This window comes from Arachis duranensis, chromosome 1, assembly GCF_000817695.3.
Source record: "Arachis duranensis cultivar V14167 chromosome 1, aradu.V14167.gnm2.J7QH, whole genome shotgun sequence".
NCBI lineage: Eukaryota > Viridiplantae > Streptophyta > Magnoliopsida > Fabales > Fabaceae > Arachis > Arachis duranensis.
This window is the reverse complement of record NC_029772.3, coordinates 87,567,857-87,589,141: the sequence shown is the minus strand read 5'-3', so window position 1 is coordinate 87,589,141 and position 21,285 is coordinate 87,567,857. Positions and strand designations below refer to the sequence as shown.

The 21,285-nt window shown below is 35.6% G+C and overlaps 4 protein-coding genes and 1 pseudogene across 6 annotated transcripts in view; 3 read left to right on the top strand and 2 right to left on the bottom strand.

The window, feature by feature from the left end:
• The first annotated feature begins 7,120 nt into the window (after positions 1 to 7,120).
• LOC107496058 (S-adenosylmethionine synthase 3-like) lies at positions 7,121 to 8,329 on the top strand (annotated as a pseudogene).
• A 441-nt stretch (positions 8,330 to 8,770) lies between these two features.
• LOC107495923 (thioredoxin-like 3-3) overlaps positions 8,771 to 21,285 on the bottom strand; it is a 14,210-nt gene continuing 1,695 nt past the window's right edge. The window contains exons 1-4 of one of the 3 annotated variants that reach the window (XM_052260354.1): positions 14,941 to 15,100; positions 13,979 to 14,153; positions 13,863 to 13,888; positions 8,771 to 9,040 (exon numbers count right to left, since the gene is read on the bottom strand). In XM_052260354.1, coding sequence (XP_052116314.1) covers positions 8,821 to 9,040; positions 13,863 to 13,888; positions 13,979 to 14,119 — 387 coding nt within the window. In that variant the 5' untranslated portion in view covers positions 14,120 to 14,153; positions 14,941 to 15,100 and the 3' untranslated portion in view covers positions 8,771 to 8,820. Of the gene's footprint in view, positions 9,041 to 13,290; positions 13,647 to 13,862; positions 13,889 to 13,978; positions 14,154 to 14,940; positions 15,101 to 21,285 lie in introns of those variants that run through there. The other 2 variants (XM_016117135.3, XM_052260356.1) reach the window with 2 other exon arrangements.
• Positions 11,721 to 19,858, top strand: LOC107495906 (S-adenosylmethionine synthase 3-like). The gene is made up of 2 exons (XM_016117120.3): positions 11,721 to 12,924; positions 19,611 to 19,858. The coding sequence occupies exon 1, from the start codon at positions 11,724 to 11,726 to the stop codon at positions 12,903 to 12,905; it is 1,182 nt and encodes a 393-aa protein (XP_015972606.1). The 5' UTR covers positions 11,721 to 11,723; the 3' UTR covers positions 12,906 to 12,924; positions 19,611 to 19,858.
• On the top strand, positions 18,311 to 19,591 carry LOC107495899 (S-adenosylmethionine synthase 3-like). Its single transcript, XM_016117116.3, has one exon. The coding sequence runs from the start codon at positions 18,410 to 18,412 to the stop codon at positions 19,589 to 19,591; it is 1,182 nt and encodes a 393-aa protein (XP_015972602.1). The 5' UTR covers positions 18,311 to 18,409.
• On the bottom strand, positions 19,975 to 21,138 carry LOC107495914 (thioredoxin-like 3-3). The gene is made up of 3 exons (XM_016117128.3): positions 20,663 to 21,138; positions 20,547 to 20,572; positions 19,975 to 20,330 (listed from the first exon to the last, which is right to left on the bottom strand). Exons 1-3 carry the CDS (start codon positions 20,801 to 20,803, stop codon positions 20,111 to 20,113), a joined length of 387 nt encoding a protein of 128 aa, XP_015972614.1. The 5' UTR covers positions 20,804 to 21,138; the 3' UTR covers positions 19,975 to 20,110.

Here is a 21,285-nt window from a genome sequence, read left to right as displayed (position 1 = left end):
TGGCCATATCTCACATATAGCCATGCTTTAAAAAGCATGAAAAAAAAGCGTGGTGATAGGTCACCAAAAGTGTGGCGATAGAGCAACCGTCACGCTAGCAGTTGTGACCCTTTTAAAAGCGTGGCGGTAGCTTAAAAAGCGTGGCGAAAAGCTATCGCCACGCTTTTTGCCATGCTTTAAAAGTGTGGCAATAGACGTATTTTCTTATAGTGGGTTTAACCCAACAAACATACGATTGCAGCAAACTTAATTTGAATGGGCAAAGATTTATCAAGTTTGAATAATGAAATGCGTGGTTTTGAAAATTAGATTAATACTTTTAAAGATATCCTTTTTGATCTCTGGATTTGAAGTAAACCTGCCCTAGAGTTCACCAAGAAGCCACCTAATTGGTAAAGAAAACATGTTTAATACAATGAATTTGCCACAAGGTAGTGGAAATATGGTTGTATCTAAAAGTGAACCTGACAAGATAGAAAGTTCAGGTGCAATTAACTTTATGTGAAGTTGATAGTTCATAGTTGTTAAATGATAATTTAGTCAAACCTGCCAAAACATATAATGACTCTCGACTATAAACTTCACATAAAGTTAACTGCGTTCTACCTTTCTTCAATCATCTCTCTCAAAAAGGTCAAGTTAAACACCATTAATTTTCCAAATACAAACTTACACAACAATATTATTATATCTATTTCAATAACTCCTATAATGATTTATATATCTTTTCAGGTCAATCCGTATCAATAAGTATTTACTATTCAAACAATGAACAAGCAAATGAGGTCAAACAAAGTCAAATGTCATTACTAAATTGGGATGAGAATGTAGAAATTAGTGCGCTCTTTGAAAGGAGCTATTCTAGAGGTAAGTCAATTGCAGGATATAAATATACTCAAGTCTAGGAAACACAAAATTTTAGAAAAATATATGACATGTTTGATGAAATTCTAACTACTTGATTAAACTAAGCAGATATTACAAAGAATGATGAACTTCAATGCACATAAACACAATCCATCCGAAGAGCATTTAATAACTTCGACGAAGCTGAGGGTGGCGCAACCAAAAACCCAAAAGCAAAATGATAGTGAGCACATAGGAGAAAGGATCAGCACAAATAGAAGCAATTCTAGATACATAGAGGAAGAGGGAGAAGAACTAGTTAGCATAGAGAGGAATTGGTGAGAAAACCGAGTGAGAAGAATGGTTTTGATTTGATTTGGATTGAGCTGTCTAAGTCCAAACTTTGATCTAAAGGTGGATTTTTTTTTTGTCTAGATATAAAGTTGGATTAAATTTACATTTTGAATATGATTAAAAATAGTCTTTAGCTGCTGTATCTTCATTCAAACCCAAACTTAGACGTTAATTACTTGATTAAATTACTTACTGTGGTTGCAGATGAGTTTTAAGCTAAACTGCTATAGAGTTCTCCCGTCAATACATTATCTGCAAAGCTGAAAAATCTAGCATCTTCAAAACTACTCTTATTGCTATAAACCTCAGATACCTTCCTTTTGTTGTTTGAAGTTTTTGTTACAATGTTTTAAAGGAAGAATAAAGATTATTCAACTGAATAACTTAAATTAGAATCACCACTAATAAGTATTTTTTTAATGTAGTCCTCATGCATTGACATTCTATAACTGTCTTTAGTGTTAAAAGCTTCTATTAGTTCTATTTTATTTATAACTAAGATTCAAGATATCACAATCTCATTTTCAACACTTTGAAACTACACTCTTATACAATAACATGAACAATTGCTGTGAAGCTTCATTTGTTGTTTGAGATGTGAAAGAGAACAAATTATAAAAGTTCAATTTATTTTACTTTTTTATTAAAAAATTTTTAAAAAAATATAATAATAAAAAGTATAATTATAAAAAATTAACAAAAATAATGAAAGAAAAAAGAAAAAATAGATTGTGTCTTTTGTTATTGTCTCTATGTCTTTTGTGCCATGATGGATACAAAATATATTAATTCAGTATTTTTGAACACAATATCTTTGTCCATTCTCATTTACCAAATACAATTTTGTGTCTCTATAGTTCTATTTTAGTGTCCTGTACTTATAAATAAACGCAGCTTTATAGAGGTCTTCTGATCAGTGCCGTATTCACACCAATGGACTACGAATCCCTTTACAATTTCCTAATCATCCATGATATTTTTCCTTTTCAAACTGGCTAATGAAGCTGAGTTTTGTTGTATTGCTCCACCTATTCTATTTGTGTATACCTGTTTATGTTCTCATGGACCACACATGGTTCTTGCCGTTTGTTCTCATCTTTACAACATTATCCAGCCTCCAGTTCTGTTTGTTTTCCTTTTTTTAATGTTATTTAAAGCCTTTGTTATCAACCTTAAAAATCACATAACTTCATAAAATTCTAAAATAAACTCTATGTACTTATCTTCGCCGTTTATGTTTGTCACCAGTGGCCCATAATATGGTATCTATTTCAACTATAAACACATTCAGTCCCTATTAATATAAATATATCTCTTAATCTAACTACAACTTCCATTCAATCTCTAATTTCTCTGTATTTTTTTCAATTTATTTGCTTTATATGTTTGTTTTTATTTATTTGTTGAACTTTATTTTAGCTAACCAAAGCATAATTAATATGAAAATTATGTGTTTTTAAAAAAATTAAAAAAATTTGATTTATAGCAAAATGTTTCAATTTATATACATTAATTTGATTTATAGCAAAAAATGTTTCAATTTATATACATTATAATACTTGAAAATTATCCCCATCCAACCAGGCATAGTAGTTAGAATTTCGATTTAACTCTTAAAATTTTTTGATATTATGATTTTAAATAAGTTTATCAATTTTACAAAATTCATACTAAGTCTAATGATTTTACGATTTAAATCTTGTTAAGATTTTATGTTTTACGTTCTTAATTTACTTTTTTTATTTTACGTAAAATCTCGATTTTCATAAAAACTATTCTATTGTTTCTTGTAAACTGCCTATTTCTTCCAATACCTCTAGTTAGCATTTTATTAGTCCAGGTGTTGTATTATTATTTCTTTGATGGAAAGAATCCTTAATTTATTAAAGGTATGAGACTAACTTGGGATAGAAATTCACAATAATAGTATTCCTTAGCAATGTTAATCTCCAATTTATTAAACACACTACTATATATTTATGTAGTTATTATAATCAAAGATTTGTATTCCGCATTGTTTTTTTTAATAAAAAACTTTCTATCAGAGTTATCAAAGTTACTTACCTCAAATTTTATTTCCCGACTCTTGTCTATTCGGTGTGCTCCTTATTTTCTAATGATTTTATTTAAGACTATTTACGTGTTTTTAATATATCTTTGACGGTTAATTTTTAAAAAAATGTAAGACTAATTTAACAATAATTTTATAAGAACAACCTTTAATAAAAATAAATTAAACATAATTTTTATGCATTATTATCAATTTTAAAATTATAAGACAATTTTAAAAATTATTTCTATAATTTATTCCTACTTTAAATTATTTATTAGCAATTTTTATATTGTCAAATTCAACATCACATCCTCATAGTACTAAAAAAATATATAATTGAATTGGACTTTTTTTCACTTTGCTTGGGCTGGAAAGTCATTCCTGACGTCACTGGATCTGTTTGTGACCATACCATGATATTATTCAAGCATCGAATCCAAGACAAAAAAAAACATTGAATCCATCAATTTAAATAATGGCTAAAATGCTTTCATAATTGGGACTTTGGTCAGACTTAATCCCTTTTTATGTAAATTTAGGACTTAATGAATCTTAAACCCACGTGCATTGGACAAATTATATCACCTTCAAAGCCTACCAAAATTTTGTGAAAAACAATGATGAAATTTGTCTTATGTTAATACATGTGTAAAGGTTACACATTATATCATCTAAATTCTTTTTAACAATCTAATGCAATTTCTTATCCCAGGATTCTTTGAGACTAAAGATTTGGAGAACCGATTTTGTGATTGGTCTTTAGCATTATTTATTTGCTTCTGTCTTTAGAATTAAATCGAGATTCTAGTTAATAAACAGAAATATATTGATTCACTAAAACATATTTTTAACCTTTAAATTATGCAATTCAAAAGTATAAACATAAAAAAGTTTAAATAGTGATATTTTTAAAAACTCATCGCTCAATTTCTCAGACACCAAAAGACTAAATCAACATTTCATTTTGTCAATTTAGTGGCCGCAGTGTGGATATGATAAAGCTACTTGTCAAGTAACAATAGGAAGCCATTATTAGGGCTCATCTCACCCTTTGGGATAGGACTGATGAGGAGTGAAAAATTTTGCTGTAATAATATAAGACTGAAAAATGGCATTTGTTTTTATAATTGTTAAATACTATCTAAAAAAAAAAGTTTAGAGGCCATTATTTTTATTAAAATTTAGTCAACACTTAACCAGCAAAAAAAAAAAAAACAATTTCAACACTTAATCTGCAAAAAAAAAAAAAACAATTTTATATTATTAATATAATTTCACACCATTAAAAATATTAATAATAACTAATTACTAATCACAAAACAAAATCTGCTGCTCCAAACATTCTTCCTATCTAAAATTTAATTCTGATTTTTACACTTTGTCATGCAAAGAGAGAGGCTTGTTTTCTTTTCTTTTGTTCACACACAACTACACAAGCAATCTATCATATACGTGCTACTACTTGCAACTATTGAAACACTTTTCATATATGTTGGTGGTTCAATTAAAAAAAATATCACGGCATTCTATAAAGTTATAGGGTATAAGTATTCTTATGGTGTATATAATTGATAAATTATTACGTGTTTCATTAACTAAAATAGATTATTTTTAATCTTTTTACATTAATTAGATAAGGGCATTGGTATCTTTATATATAAGCAATGTAGAGAAAATTTTTAATAAGATAATTAATAATTGACAATAAATATAAAATTTTATTGATATATAAATTGAATCAGTAATATAAATAGAATAATACTATTTATTAAAATGTTTTGTGTATTTTTATGAGATTTTTTTAAATAAATAAATTAAATATTTTATTCATAGAATATTTATCAATTTCTATTTTTTTATATATTTTATTTATAGCGTAAACGAATTAAAATTACTCATATTTAGTTTACATTGTAAATGAAATAAGACACGATTTTATTTGGTTTGATTTCGTTTGCAAAACGAAATATATAAAATTTGAAAAAATACACATATTTTTTTTTACCGTGCAAACGAGATAAATTTATAATTATTTTGTTTACACTATAAACGATATATATGTATTTGTAAATATAAAAATATAATTTTTGAAAATAATAAAAAATAAGAATCGATGTACTTTGTAATTATTTAGATCGACTTTAATTAATTTATATGTGATCTATATTTTAATTTTAAATTAATAATTTTGTCATAATTTTAAATTAATAACTTCGTTTGTTTGTACGAACTCTTCAAAACAGAACATTTCAAATAATAGAAAAAATGAACGGTTTCAAATAATAAGAAAGATGACCGGTTTTAAAATAGAGATGGTAATACCACCCGAACCCGCGGGTATCCACCCCACCTCTACCTGTTTGGGGCGGGTAATTACCCGCCCCGCACCGGGGCAGTTTTTAGTGGGACAGGTTGTTGGGAAGGGCGGGGTGGGGTCGGGTTTAGGTAATACCCGCCCCGCTATATATACAATATATATAATTTTAATATATAATATGTATAATATATGTAAAATAATTAGTAAATGATTAATAATATTGTATCATATTTAAATTTTTACTTTAATTTATGTTATGTATGTGATGATAATTATATAAATTTTGAAATTTAATTTTATTTATTGAATTTTAATAATTATAAGGGCGGATAGGGCGGGGCGGGTACCCGCATGGGCGGGTTAGGGTTCAACGTTTTACTACCCGCGGGTAGAAGCGGGATAGATTTTATGTGGATTGTTATACGACAGGACAGGGTCGGGTAGAGCAAAAATCCGCCCCGTTGCCACCCCTATTTCAAAATGATAGGGGAGATAGGCGGTTTTAACTCACAGATTAGTGGACAACTAGAAGTATTACGAAATTTGAAACTGTCAATTTAAAACTAGTACATTATTTTCCTAAAAATTAACACATTTAAATTAGTACTAAAAAAATAAAAATTATATAAAAATTTTAGTTGGTGCACGTATTTGAATGTGTTGTTCTTCTGGTTCTTCTTGTTTGGACTTGTGCGGAATTATTCGTTTGTTATTATTGCCTTTATCCAAATCCATTTGGATCTGCTCCGCATTATCGTTATCAAGATCTGGTATAAAATATTTGTGGCTCTCGATTTCTGCAACTCATTCAGATCTATATGCCCTTTCTTTTTTTTTTGTGTTTGTGATTTTTTTTATTTGCTTGGTGATTATGCTTGCATGAAGTAATAATAAAGTGAAATTGTAATTCTCTAGTGAAAGCTCAGAGAATTGAGAGATCGGTTGTGCGGTTTTTGATCTATTTTATCAAGCATGAAACGAAGTAGCTTTTGAAAATAAATATTTGCAAGCTAGTAGAAGCCAAAACTATCGCTACCTTTCCTAGAATCATTAGAGTAACGATAAATCAACGTGTCGACTTTACTTAAAATTACGCAGTGCTTGATTCCTGTTGTAAACATTTCACATCGTAGATCTACATACGATTCAATGATTTCATCACAGATTTAATGTGATAATGAAATCTAATTTCATCTTCATTGACCTGAGATGTATATAAAGTATGATAGATATAACAACAAATCAACTGTACAAGTGCAACTCCTAACTAACTCACGAACTGTTATACTGCATAACTTCATTATATGCAAAGACATTTGGCCAAAAGGTTATCTACGATCATTATGGCTTTACATGGAGCTATAATGGCTGACAACTTATGCACTAATCAATCGATTAAAACATATTTGAAGGTGCTACAGAAATTTGATATTTGTTAATTTCATGCATTAGAATGTACATTGTTTACTCTTTGATTATTGTTTTATATATTATTCATTAAACACATTTCAACATATCTTTTCTCACCTGACACCCTTTTTCCTTATTTAATGTCAGATATGGAGACCTTTCTCTTCACCTCCGAATCTGTAAATGAAGGTCACCCTGACAAGATCTGTGACCAGGTTTCGGATGCCATCCTTGATGCTTGTTTGGAGCAAGACCCGGAGAGCAAGGTTGCCTGTGAGACCTGTACAAAAACCAACATGGTTATGGTCTTTGGTGAGATCACAACCAAGGCAAATGTGAACTATGAGAAAATAGTTCGAGACACTTGCAGAGGCATTGGGTTCGTTTCAGCTGATGTCGGTCTTGATGCTGACAACTGCAAAGTTCTGGTCAAGATTGAGCAACAGAGCCCTGATATTGCCCAAGGAGTTCATGGTCACATGACTAAAAAGCCTGAGGAAATTGGTGCTGGTGACCAGGGACACATGTTTGGCTATGCCACAGATGAAACACCTGAGCTAATGCCACTTACTCATGTCCTTGCTACTAAACTTGGTGCCAAGCTCACTGAAGTTAGAAAGAACAAAACATGCCCATGGGTGAGACCTGATGGAAAAACTCAGGTTACTGTTGAGTACAAGAATGATAATGGAGCCATGATCCCGATTCGTGTGCACACTGTCCTCATCTCAACACAACATGATGAAACTGTCACCAATGACAAGATAGCAGCGATTTGAAGGAGCATGTAATAAAACCTGTCATCCCAGCTAAATACCTTGATGACAAGACTATCTTCCACCTCAACCCTTCTGGTCGTTTTGTGATTGGTGGACCCCATGGAGATGCAGGGCTAACTGGCCGTAAGATCATCATTGACACCTATGGTGGTTGGGGTGCTCATGGTGGAGGTGCCTTCTCCGGCAAGGACCCAACCAAGGTTGATAGGAGTGGTGCATACATTTTTAGGCAAGCAGCGAAAAGTGTGGTAGCTTCAGGGCTTGCTCGACGCTGTCTTGTGCAAGTTTCTTATGCAATTGGAGTCCCAGAGCCACTCTCTGTTTTTGTAGACACCTACAAAACAGGAAAGATTCCAGACAAGGACATATTGGCTCTGATTAAGGAAAATTTTGACTTCAGGCCAGGAATGATTGCCATCAATCTTGACCTCATGAGAGGAGGCAACTTCAGGTACCAGAAGACTGCTGCTTACGGACATTTCGGACGTGACGATCCTGATTTCACTTGGGAGACGGTGAAGATGCTCAAGCCCAAGGCTTGATGAGATAGTCAGATTACAGGTGGTTATCATCGCAACCATCTTTCAAACTTTGGGTAAACAAGAAAATAAAAGGAGCTTCAATGCGTACCTCTTATTGAGGATTACGTTTCACAGTTTGATGAGGAACGAGGGTTAGATATGCTTCTTAGGCGGATACGTTAGCAAAATAGGAGTTTGCAGCATTAGCTGCCTCTTTTTTTTTTCGGTTTTACCACTTCAAATTTCTTAAACCGTTACCGATTCTTATCCCATTTCTGCTGTTAATTGTTTTGCAGCCAATCTCGTGTAGTTGGTGTAAACTTAAAATGCTATCTACGTGATATTTTTTTTTATCAATTTATGAAGCTGTTTACCTCATAAAAGGACGGTTTATATGGTTGTAGTTTCAAATGGAAACATTGGATACTGGGTTTGCCTGAATATTCACTGAATTGTTCATGATTCACATTGTTACATCTACTGGAAAATTGCAAGCATGTCACTTAACTCTGACAATAAAAATGACATTGTATAGTGTACTCAAGAGTGCAACCAGACGCGATCACGCAGCCTCTCTTCTCCAGCACCATACATTTCATCTACCTTTTCACCATCTCGAAAAAATTGAAAAGTAGGGGTGTATCGAATGTGTTGAGTTGTTTCTGGGCATTCATCAATATCTGCATAGACGAAGGAGAGCTTTGGAAAATTATTGCTCAATCTATGGAATGCAGGGAGGATTTCACTGCACACGCGGCACCTGAAAAACCAGGAAACTAGATCATTCATAATCTCCTGTTCTATATTTCAATTTCACACAACCACCTTACAAGTTACAACAATCAAGTAAGCCTAAATGGTAAAAGATGCTACCTGCTTTTGTGTTCACTTAACATCAGTTTCCATTATTATATCGATTCTTAATACCTTGTATAGTAATATAAATCAAACATATTCAGAGAAGAGATAAACATACCAAGAGGCGCCATAATTGATAATAGCCTGCAAAAAAAAAATAATCAAACATATGTCATATTAGAAATTGCAGAAAGATGAAGGGAAGAGATTGTTGGGAAATGGAAAGGGGTGGTTACGGAAGTTTTGGAGGTTTTGATGTTGAAGAGGATGTGAGCGAGGTCATCGTCGGTGGAAGCAGTTTTGAAGTTGGAATGAGGGGTGAGAGGTAACCCTTCCTTGCTGCTGCTGGTGGTGATGCTACTTAAGCCCTTCTCCATTCTATGCCTACCGGTAATCAATCCCAATACAATCCTAGGGATGTATAAGTCAATTCAGTAACAGAATTCCAAGAAAGTATGAGTGATATCAAACCTAGTTGTCAGAACCGAACCAATAATCAATCCGGTTAGACTACTAGATCACTAGGTTATTAGTTCAACTAGTGGATCACAAGTTGAACCGGTCTCAAATAAAAATATAAAATCATCAAAATTAAAATTTAAAATACTCGTCTTCATTAACACTTTAACAACAATCAAGTCTCAATTTCTAAAAATAACTAATAGAAAAATAGACATCAAATAGTTAGTACTACAATAGGCGAATAACTAATTCGCCGCGGATTTGTGCTCCGTTTAAGGGTTTGCCGCGCCAATGAGTTCCTGCATATACAAGACGATATTCGAATCGATACTTGCTTAAGCGAATTAGTGAGTTAACCGATAGATTAATCCAAGTTGATTTGCTTAATAGGATCTTAATTTGACACAATAAAAGTGCAAACATAACAATCCATAAATTATGTCCAAGGAGTTTGTGAGAAGCATCTTAAAACACTGTTTAAAAAAAAAATCAATCAATCACAGCACCTATTATCTAATAACACTCTCTCTGACAAATTCTTCCCATTCCAATCTCTTGATTCACAGAACCTATGAGCATCAATATTACCTATAAAATTACAAATACAATTCATCTAAACCTATTACAAATTAAATCAATCAGTTGTACATACAAATACAATTAGCATCAATACATTAAAACAGCAAAAATCCAGTATAAAAATTAAAAAGAATAACTAAAAAAATAAAAAACTGACCTACAGCAGAAGCAGAAACAGAGTCAGTGACGGTTTTCCAACTTGGAGTCGGTGCAGGTTGCGCCGTTGCAGAGCAGACCACCGGCGAGAGAGGGCAGAGCTTCCAAGAGGAGCAGAGGGGAGCTTGCAGAGGAGCCAACACGATGACGACGGAGGCAGCAGAGGCAGACGAGCACAAGGCTGAGGCAGAACAGGTGAGGCACGGCACAAACAAGCGGCCGGAAAGACAGAGACGGAGGTGGCAGAGGCGAACAAACACTGGCGGCGTGGGGACGAGGCGGAGGAGCCGGCGAGGAGAGTGTGTGAGTGAGATAGAGAGGTGAGAGTGTGTGAGTGAAGCTGTGATTCTTGGGAGATAGTGAGTTGAGGTTGGGGATGACCAGATGGTTTGGGGTGCCGTTGGAAAATTAGGTTTTTTTTTTTCAAATTCATAAACCAAAATGGCGTCGGAATAAGAGAATTTTTCTAATCTTGCTTAAAAAACCCATTAAAATTATTGAATGTGTTGTTCTTCTGGTTCTTCTTGTTTGGACTTGTGCGGAATTATTAGTTTGTTATTATTGCCTTTATCCAAATCCATTTGGATCTGCTCCGCATTATCGTTATCAAGATCTGGTATAAAATATTTGTGGCTCTCGATTTCTGCAGCTCATTCGATCTATATGTCCTTTTTTTGTGTTTGTGATTTTTTTTATTTGCTTGGTGATTATGCTTGCATGAAGTAATAATAAAGTGAAATTTTAATTCTCTAGTGAAAGCTCAGAGAATTGAGAGATCGGTTGTGCGGTTTTTGATCTATTTTATCAGGCATGAAACGAAGTAGCTTTTGAAAATAAATATTTGCAAGCTAGTAGAAGCCAAAACTATCGCTACCTTTCCTAGAATCATTAGAGTAACGATAAATCAACGTGTCGACTTTACTTAAAATTACGCAGTGCTTGATTCCTGTTGTAAACATTTCACATCGTAGATCTACATACGATTCAATGATTTCATCACAGATTTAATGTGATAATGAAATCTAATTTCATCTTCATTGACCTGAGATGTATATAAAGTATGATAGATATAACAACAAATCAACTGTACAAGTGCAACTCCTAACTAACTCACGAACTGTTATACTGCATAACTTCATTATATGCAAAGACATTTGGCCAAAAGGTTATCTACGATCATTATGGCTTTACATGGAGCTATAATGGCTGACAACTTATGCACTAATCAATCGATTAAAACATATTTGAAGGTGCTACAGAAATTTGATATTTGTTAATTTCATGCATTAGAATGTACATTGTTTACTCTTTGATTATTGTTTTATATATTATTCATTAAACACATTTCAACATATCTTTTCTCACCTGACACCCTTTTTCCTTATTTAATGTCAGATATGGAGACCTTTCTCTTCACCTCCGAATCTGTAAATGAAGGTCACCCTGACAAGATCTGTGACCAGGTTTCGGATGCCATCCTTGATGCTTGTTTGGAGCAAGACCCGGAGAGCAAGGTTGCCTGTGAGACCTGTACAAAAACCAACATGGTTATGGTCTTTGGTGAGATCACAACCAAGGCAAATGTGAACTATGAGAAAATAGTTCGAGACACTTGCAGAGGCATTGGGTTCGTTTCAGCTGATGTCGGTCTTGATGCTGACAACTGCAAAGTTCTGGTCAAGATTGAGCAACAGAGCCCTGATATTGCCCAAGGAGTTCATGGTCACATGACTAAAAAGCCTGAGGAAATTGGTGCTGGTGACCAGGGACACATGTTTGGCTATGCCACAGATGAAACACCTGAGCTAATGCCACTTACTCATGTCCTTGCTACTAAACTTGGTGCCAAGCTCACTGAAGTTAGAAAGAACAAAACATGCCCATGGGTGAGACCTGATGGAAAAACTCAGGTTACTGTTGAGTACAAGAATGATAATGGAGCCATGATCCCGATTCGTGTGCACACTGTCCTCATCTCAACACAACATGATGAAACTGTCACCAATGACAAGATAGCCAGCGATTTGAAGGAGCATGTAATAAAACCTGTCATCCCAGCTAAATACCTTGATGACAAGACTATCTTCCACCTCAACCCTTCTGGTCGTTTTGTGATTGGTGGACCCCATGGAGATGCAGGGCTAACTGGCCGTAAGATCATCATTGACACCTATGGTGGTTGGGGTGCTCATGGTGGAGGTGCCTTCTCCGGCAAGGACCCAACCAAGGTCGATAGGAGTGGTGCATACATTGTTAGGCAAGCAGCGAAAAGTGTGGTAGCTTCAGGGCTTGCTCGACGCTGTCTTGTGCAGGTTTCTTATGCAATTGGAGTCCCAGAGCCACTCTCTGTTTTTGTAGACACCTACAAAACAGGAAAGATTCCAGTCAAGGACATATTGGCTCTGATTAAGGAAAATTTTGACTTCAGGCCAGGAATGATTGCCATCAATCTTGACCTCATGAGAGGAGGCAACTTCAGGTACCAGAAGACTGCTGCTTACGGACATTTCGGACGTGACGATCCTGATTTCACTTGGGAGACGGTGAAGATGCTCAAGCCCAAGGCTTGATGAGATAGCCAGATTACAGGTGGTTATCATCGCGGCCATCTTTCAGACTTTGGGTAAACAAGAAAATAAAAGGAGCTTCAATGCGTACCTCTTATTGAAGATTACGTTTCACAGTTTGATGAGGAACGAGGGTTAGATATGCTTCTTAGGCGGATACGTTAGTAAAATAGGAGTTTGCAGCATTAGCTGCCTCTTTTTTTTTTCGGTTTTACCACTTCAAATTTCTTAAACCGTTACCGATTCTTTTCCCATTTCTGCTGTTGATTGTTTTGCAGCCAATCTCGTGTAGTTGGTGTAAACTTAAAATGCTATCTACGTGATATATTTTTTTTTATCAATTTATGAAGCTGTTTACCTCATAAAAGGACGGTTTATATGGTTGTAGTTTCAAATGGAAACATTGGATACTGGGTTTGCCTGAATATTCACTGAATTGTTCATGATTCACAATGTTACATCTACTGGAAAATTGCAAGCATGTCACCTAACTCTGACAATAAAAATGACATTGTATAGTGTACTCAAGAGTGCAACCAGACGCGATCACGCAGCCTCTCTTCTCCAGCACCATACATTTCATCTACCTTTTCACCATCTCGAAAAAATTGAAAAGTAGGGGTGTATCGAATGTGTTGAGTTGTTTCTGGGCATTCATCAATATCTGCATAGACGAAGGAGAGCTTTGGAAAATTATTGCTCAATCTATGGAATGCAGGGAGGATTTCACTGCACACGCGGCACCTGAAAAACCAGGAAACTAGATCATTCATAATCTCCTGTTCTATATTTCAATTTCACACAACCACCTTACAAGTTACAACAATCAAGTAAGCCTAAATGGTAAAAGATGCTACCTGCTTTTGTGTTCACTTAACATCAGTTTCCATTATTATATTGATTCTTAATAACTTGTATAGTAATATAAATCAAACATATTCAGAGAAGAGATAAACATACCAAGAGGCGCCATAATTGATAACAGCCTGCAAAAAAAATAATCAAACATATGTCATATTAGAAATTGCAGAAAGATGAAGGGAAGAGATTGTTGGGAAATGGAAAGGGGTGGTTACGGAAGTTTTGGAGGATTTGATGTTGAAGAGGATGTGAGCGAGGTCATCGTCGGTGGAAGCAGTTTTGAAGTTGGAATGAGGGGTGAGAGGTAACCCTTCCTTGCTGCTGCTGGTGGTGATGCTACTTAAGCCCTTCTCCATTCTATGCCTACCGGTAATCAATCCCAATACAATCCTAGGGATGTATAAGTCAATTCAGTAACAGAATCCCAAGAAAGTATGAGTGATATCAAACCTAGTTGTCAGAACCGAACCAATAATCAATCCGGTTAGACTACTAGATCACTAGGTTATTAGTTCAACTAGTGGATCACAAGTTGAACCGGTCTCAAATAAAAATATAAAATCATCAAAATTAAAATTTAAAATACACGTCTTCATTAACACTTTAACAACAATCAAGTCTCAATTTCTAAAAATAACTAATAGAAAAATAGACATCAAATTAGTTAGTACTACAATAGGCGAATAACTAATTCGCCGCGGATTTGTGCTCCGTTTAAGGGTTTGCCGCGCCAATGAGTTCCTGCATGTACAAGACGATATTCGAATTGATACTTGCTTAAGCGAATTAGTGAGTTAACCGATAGAGTAATCCAAGTTGATTTGCTTAATAGGATCTTAATTTGACACAATAAAAGTGCAAACATAACAATCCATAAATTATGTCCAAGGAGTTTGTGAGAAGCATCTTAAAACACTGTTTAAAAAAAAATCAATCAATCACAGCGCCTATTATCTAATAACACTATCTCTGACAAATTCTTCCCATTCCAATCTCTTGATTCACAGAACCTATGAGCATCAATATTACCTATAAAATTACAAATACAATTCATCTAAACCTATTACAAATTAAATCAATCAGTTGTACATACAAATACAATTAGCACCAATACATTAAAACAGCAAAAATCCAGTATAAAAATTAAAAAGAATAACTAAAAAAATAAAAAACTGACCTACAGCAGAAGCAGAAACAGAGTCAGTGACGGTTTTCCAACTTGGAGTCGGTGCAGGTTGCGCCGTTGCAGAGCAGACCACCGGCGAGAGAGGGCAGAGCTTCCAAGAGGAGCAGAGGGGAGCTTGCAGAGGAGCCAACACGATGACGACGGAGGCAGCAGAGGCAGACGAGCACAAGGCTGAGGCAGAACCAAGGTTTAGAAAACCGGACCGGTCATCAAACCGCTCTAGCTACTGGTTCACTGGTTCAATTGTCCAACCGGTTTAACTGATGGTTCAACCGGGAAAACCGTTTTAAAATAAAATAATAAATAAATTATAAATAAACATCCTAAAAATAGTATAATATAAATATTAAAATAATTTTCAAATTTAAAAAACTACCTTAAATGTCATCGATCAAATTCATATACTCTTATTAATATACAAACTCAAGTTAAATAATATAAAAAAATATCAAATATTAAATGTCAACATAAAAATTTATCAATCAGAGAAGTGGTTAATGGAAATACAAAACAATCAGAGAAGTGGTTAATGAAAATACAAAAAATCAAAATAATGCATGCTTTTTTCTCAAGGTGTGATAGAATCTTATGGCATGGGAGAGACCTTCACCAATTATCTTACGTTCGTGGGGAGTCAAGATTCTCTGATCAAGTGTTCATAGACCTGTGTATAGCATATTCTCAGCAGAAGTTGATCAAAGAAGCTCTAGTGGCAAAAATATTTCAGCAAAACCAGCATTCAACATTCCAAAACCAGCAAAACCAGCAACTATAAATGACCATAAGTCTCTTTACCCAAGTCAAAATAAACAACTATATCTGAACTCAACAATCAGCCTTCAGCACCAAACATTACAAAACATTAACCAATAGTCACACTAAACCTGCAACCTGCAATTACAAAATAGCAACTACAAAACAGCAACAAACATTAACAATAAAAATTAACCATGTTCTTAACCTAAAGCAGGAGCCAAACACAATGGAAACTAACAGCATATTCTTAACCACAACACAAGACCATATCTGCCTCAGACATTCAGCCATTCAACACAAGGTAATTCTGCCTACAGCCTACAGCATTCAGCCATTCAAGTATTCAAATACAAAGCAGAATTCAGCCATTCAAATACAAGTATTCATCAACATTCTAACAAATTAGGAGTTCTTGAATCATTGAATCAGAATTCAAATACAAATATTCATCAACATTAGGCGTTCTGGAATCACTGAATCAGAATTCAGAACCATACATTCTAACAAATTATCAAATACAAAGCATTCAGCCATTCAACAAATAAACAAATACAAAGCATCAAAATACAAAAACATCAACATTAGGCGTTCTGGAATCACTGAATCAGAACCATACAATCTACGAGAGGCCAGCAAAAAAATTAGGAGCCATCCGCAACTAGTAAGCCAGATAACAAACTAACAGAGCAATCGAGCCATTGAGCAATTAGAAAATATTCACACTAAAACAGAGTAACAAACTAACAGAGGGAACGAGCCATGAGTAAAGAAGAAGAAGACCAAAAATTGAAAACAGTCACACTAAAAATGGAACAAAAATTGAAGAAGAAGACTGAAGAAGAAGAACAAAGAATAACAATTTCAGAACTTCAAAGTTCAAACCAAGAAGAAGACCGAACAATCAGTGAAAAAAAATAGTAAAATACCTAGAAGAACAGAGCTGGTGATGGAGGCATGAACAGAACTGGCGACGGAGGCAGGAACAGAGCTTGCGACGGAGGAGCAAAGTTTGCGACGGAGGAACAGAGCTACTCGACAGAGGCAGGAGGCAAGCCCGGTGACTGTGCTTCCACTGCTGAGAGTATGAGACGTTAGCTGAGTGAGGGACCGAGTGAGCTTCGAAGCTCCAACCGGCGACAGCGTCAGGAGCAGTTCGGCGGCTGAACGAAAGGGAGGGATTGAGCTCGCCGATGTTGAGAGGAACCGCCAGCTCGAGGGTAATGGGAGGGACGAGAGAGGGAGTGTGCTGCGCCATTGGAGAATTAGAGGGAGTTAGGGTTGGTAGGGCTGGGGACTGGGGTGTTCGATTGAATGCTAAACGCCTGTGTTTTGGCGTTTTTGGGCAAAATAAGAAAATCGGCCGGGTTCCGGTTTGGTTCGACCGACCGGTTTTCGACCGGTTCAGCGGTTTGAAAACGGTTTTGATTCTGCTGGTTTTTTGTGTTGAACCAAACCGTAAAGACTACTGGTTCGCGGTTAAATCGGTCGGACCGGCCGGTCCGGTCCGGTTTTCAGAACCTTGGGCAGAACAGGTGAGGCACTGCACAAACAAGCGGCCGGAAAGACAGAGGCGGAGGTGGCAGAGGCGAACAAACACTGGCGGCGTGGGGACGAGGCAGAGGAGCCGGCGAGGAGAGTGTGTGAGTGAAGTTGTGATTCTTGGGAGATAGTGAGTTGAGGTTGGGGATGACCGGATGGTTTGGGGTGCCGTTGGGAAATTAGGTTTTTTTTTTTCAAATTCATAAACCAAAATGGCGTCGGAATAAGAGAATTTTTCTAATCTTGCTTAAAAAACCCAATAAAATTATTGAATGTGTTGTTCTTCTGGTTCTTCTTGTTTGGACTTGTGCGGAATTATTCGTTTGTTATTATTGCCTTTATCCAAATCCATTTGGATCTGCTCCGCATTATCGTTATAAAGATCTGGTATAAAATATTTGTGGCTCTCGATTTCTGCAGCTCATTCGATCTATATGTCCTTTCTTTTTTTTTGTGTTTGTGATTTTTTTTATTTGCTTGGTGATTATGCTTGCATGAAGTAATAATAAAGTGAAATTGTAATTCTCTAGTGAAAGCTCAGAGAATTGAGAGATCGGTTGTGCGGTTTTTGATCTATTTTATCAGGCATGAAACGAAGTAGCTTTTGAAAATAAATATTTGCAAGCTAGTAGAAGCCAAAACTATCGCTACCTTTCCTAGAATCATTAGAGTAACGATAAATCAACGTGTCGACTTTACTTAAAATTACGCAGTGCTTGATTCCTGTTGTAAACATTTCACATCGTAGATCTACATACGATTCAATGATTTCATCACAGATTTAATGTGATAATGAAATCTAATTTCATCTTCATTGACCTGAGATGTATATAAAGTATGATAGATATAACAACAAATCAACTGTACAAGTGCAACTTCTAACTAACTCATGAACTGTTATACTGCATAACTTCATTATATGCAAAGACATTTGGCCAAAAGGTTATCTACGATCATTATGGCTTTATATGGAGCTATAATGGCTGACAACTTATACACTAATCAATCGATTAAAACATATTTGAAGGTGCTACAGAAATTTGATATTTGTTAATTTCATGCATTAGAATGTACATTGTTTACTCTTTGATTATTGTTTTATATATTATTCATTAAACACATTTCAACATATCTTTTCTCACCTGACACCCTTTTTCCTTATTTAATGTCAGATATGGAGACCTTTCTCTTCACCTCTGAATCTGTAAATGAAGGTCACCCTGACAAGATCTGTGACCAGGTTTCGGATGCCATCCTTGATGCTTGTTTGGAGCAAGACCCGGAGAGCAAGGTTGCCTGTGAGACCTGTACAAAAACCAACATGGTTATGGTCTTTGGTGAGATCACAACCAAGGCAAATGTGAACTATGAGAAAATAGTTCGAGACACTTGCAGAGGCATTTGGTTCGTTTCAGCTGATGTCGGTCTTGATGCTGACAACTGCAAAGTTCTGGTCAACATTGAGCAACAGAACCCTGATATTGCCCAAGGAGTTCATGGTCACATGACTAAAAAGCCTGAGGAAATTGGTGCTGGTGACCAGGGACACATGTTTGGCTATGCCACAGATGAAACACCTGAGCTAATGCCACTTACTCATGTCCTTGCTACTAAACTTGGTGCCAAGCTCACTGAAGTTAGAAAGAACAAAACATGCCCATGGGTGAGACCTGATGGAAAAACTCAGGTTACTGTTGAGTACAAGAATGATAATGGAGCCATGATCCCGATTCGTGTGCACACTGTCCTCATCTCAACACAACATGATGAAACTATCACCAATGACAAGATAGCCAGCGATTTGAAGGAGCATGTAATAAAACCTGTCATCCCAGCTAAATACCTTGATGACAAGACTATCTTCCACCTCAACCCTTCTGGTCGTTTTGTGATTGGTGGACCCCATGGAGATGCAGGGCTAACTGGTCGTAAGATCATCATTGACACCTATGGTGGTTGGGGTTCTCATGGTGGAGGTGCCTTCTCCGGCAAGGACCCAACCAAGGTCGATAGGAGTGGTGCATACATTGTTATGCAAGCAGCGAAAAGTGTGGTAGCTTCAGGGCTTGCTCGACGCTGTCTTGTGCAGGTTTCTTATGCAATTGGAGTCCCAGAGCCACTCTCTGTTTTTGTAGACACCTACAAAACAGGAAAGATTCCAGACAAGGACATATTGGCTCTGATTAAGGAAAATTTTGACTTCAGGCCAGGAATGATTACCATCAATCTTGACCTCATGAGAGGAGGCAACTTCAGGTACCAGAAGACTGCTGCTTACGGACATTTCGGACGTGACGATCCTGATTCCACTTGGGAGACGGTGAAGATGTTCAAGCCCAAGGCTTGATGAGATAGCCAGATTACAGGTGGTTATCATCGCAGCCATCTTTCAGACTTTGGGTAAACAAGAAAATAAAAGGAGCTTCAATGCGTACCTCTTATTGAAGATTACGTTTCACAGTTTGATGAGGAACGAGGGTTAGATATGCTTCTTAGGCGGATACGTTAGTAAAATAGGAGTTTGCAGCATTAGCTGCCTCTTTTTTTTTTCGGTTTTACCACTTCAAATTTCTTAAACCGTTACCGATTCTTTTCCCATTTCTGCTGTTGATTGTTTTGCAGCCAATCTCGTGTAGTTGGTGTAAACTTAAAATGCTATCTACGTGATATTTTTTTTTATCAATTTATGAAGCTGTTTACCTCATAAAAGGACGGTTTATATGGTTGTAGTTTCAAATGGAAACATTGGATACTGGGTTTGCCTGAATATTCACTGAATTGTTCATGATTCACAATGTTACATCTACTGGAAAATTGCAAGCATGTCACCTAACTCTGACAATAAAAATGACATTGTATAGTGTACTCAAGAGTGCAACCAGACGCGATCACGCAGCCTCTCTTCTCCAGCACCATACATTTCATCTACCTTTTCACCATCTCGAAAAAATTGAAAAGTAGGGGTGTATCGAATGTGTTGAGTTGTTTCTGGGCATTCATCAATATCTGCATAGACGAAGGAGAGCTTTGGAAAATTATTGCTCAATCTATGGAATGCAGGGAGGATTTCACTGCACACGCGGCACCTGAAAAACCAGGAAACTAGATCATTCATAATCTCCTGTTCTATATTTCAATTTCACACAATCACCTTACAAGTTACAACAATCAAGTAAGCCTAAATGGTAAAAGATGCTACCTGCTTTTGTGTTCACTTAACATCAGTTTCCATTATTATATCGATTCTTAATAACTTGTATAGTAATATAAATCAAACATATTCAGAGAAGAGATAAACATACCAAGAGGCGCCATAATTGATAACAGCCTGCAAAAAAAAAAATCAAACATATGTCATATTAGAAATTGCAGAAAGATGAAGGGAAGATATTGTTGGGAAATGGAAAGGGGTGGTTACGGAAGTTTTGGAGGATTTGATGTTGAAGAGAATGTGAGCGAGGTCATCGTCGGTGGAAGCAGTTTTGAAGTTGGAATGAGGGGTGAGAGGTAACCCTTCCTTGCTGCTGCTGGTGCTGATGCTACTTAAGCCCTTCTCCATTCTATGCCTACCGGTAATCAATCCCAATACAATCCTAGGGATGTATAAGTCAATTCAGTAACAGAATTCCAAGAAAGTATGAGTGATATCAAACCTAGTTGTTAGAACCGAACCAATAATCAAACCGGTTAGACTACTAGATCACTAGGTTATTAGTTCAACTAGTGGATCACAAGTTGAACCGGTCTCAAATAAAAATATAAAATCATCAAAATTAAAATTTAAAATACACGTCTTCATTAACACTTTAACAACAATCAAGTCTCAATTTCTAAAAATAACTAATAAAATAACTAATAGAAAAATAAACATCAAATTAGTTAGTACTACAATAGGCGAATGATGAGCGGATAATTTGTACGCTTTTTGGCATTGTTTTTAGTATGTTTTTAGTATGATCTAGTTAGTTTTTAGTATATTTTTATTAGTTTTTAGTTAAAATTCACTTTTCTAGACTTTACTATGAGTTTGTGTGTTTTTCT

Bases quoted from the DNA above. Each gene is read 5' to 3' on its own strand.
- LOC107495906 (XM_016117120.3), top strand. From the start codon at position 11,724: ATGTCAGATATGGAGACCTTTCTCTTCACCTCCGAATCTGTAAATGAA.
- LOC107495899 (XM_016117116.3), top strand. From the start codon at position 18,410: ATGTCAGATATGGAGACCTTTCTCTTCACCTCTGAATCTGTAAATGAA.
- LOC107495914 (XM_016117128.3), bottom strand. From the start codon at position 20,803: ATGGAGAAGGGCTTAAGTAGCATCAGCACCAGCAGCAGCAAGGAAGGG. The intron at 20,573-20,662 runs GTAACCACCCCT...TTTTTTTTGCAG, and splicing joins TCAAATCCTCCAAAACTTCC to GCTGTTATCAATTATGGCGC. The intron at 20,331-20,546 runs GTATGTTTATCT...CTGGTTTTTCAG, and splicing joins ATCAATTATGGCGCCTCTTG to GTGCCGCGTGTGCAGTGAAA.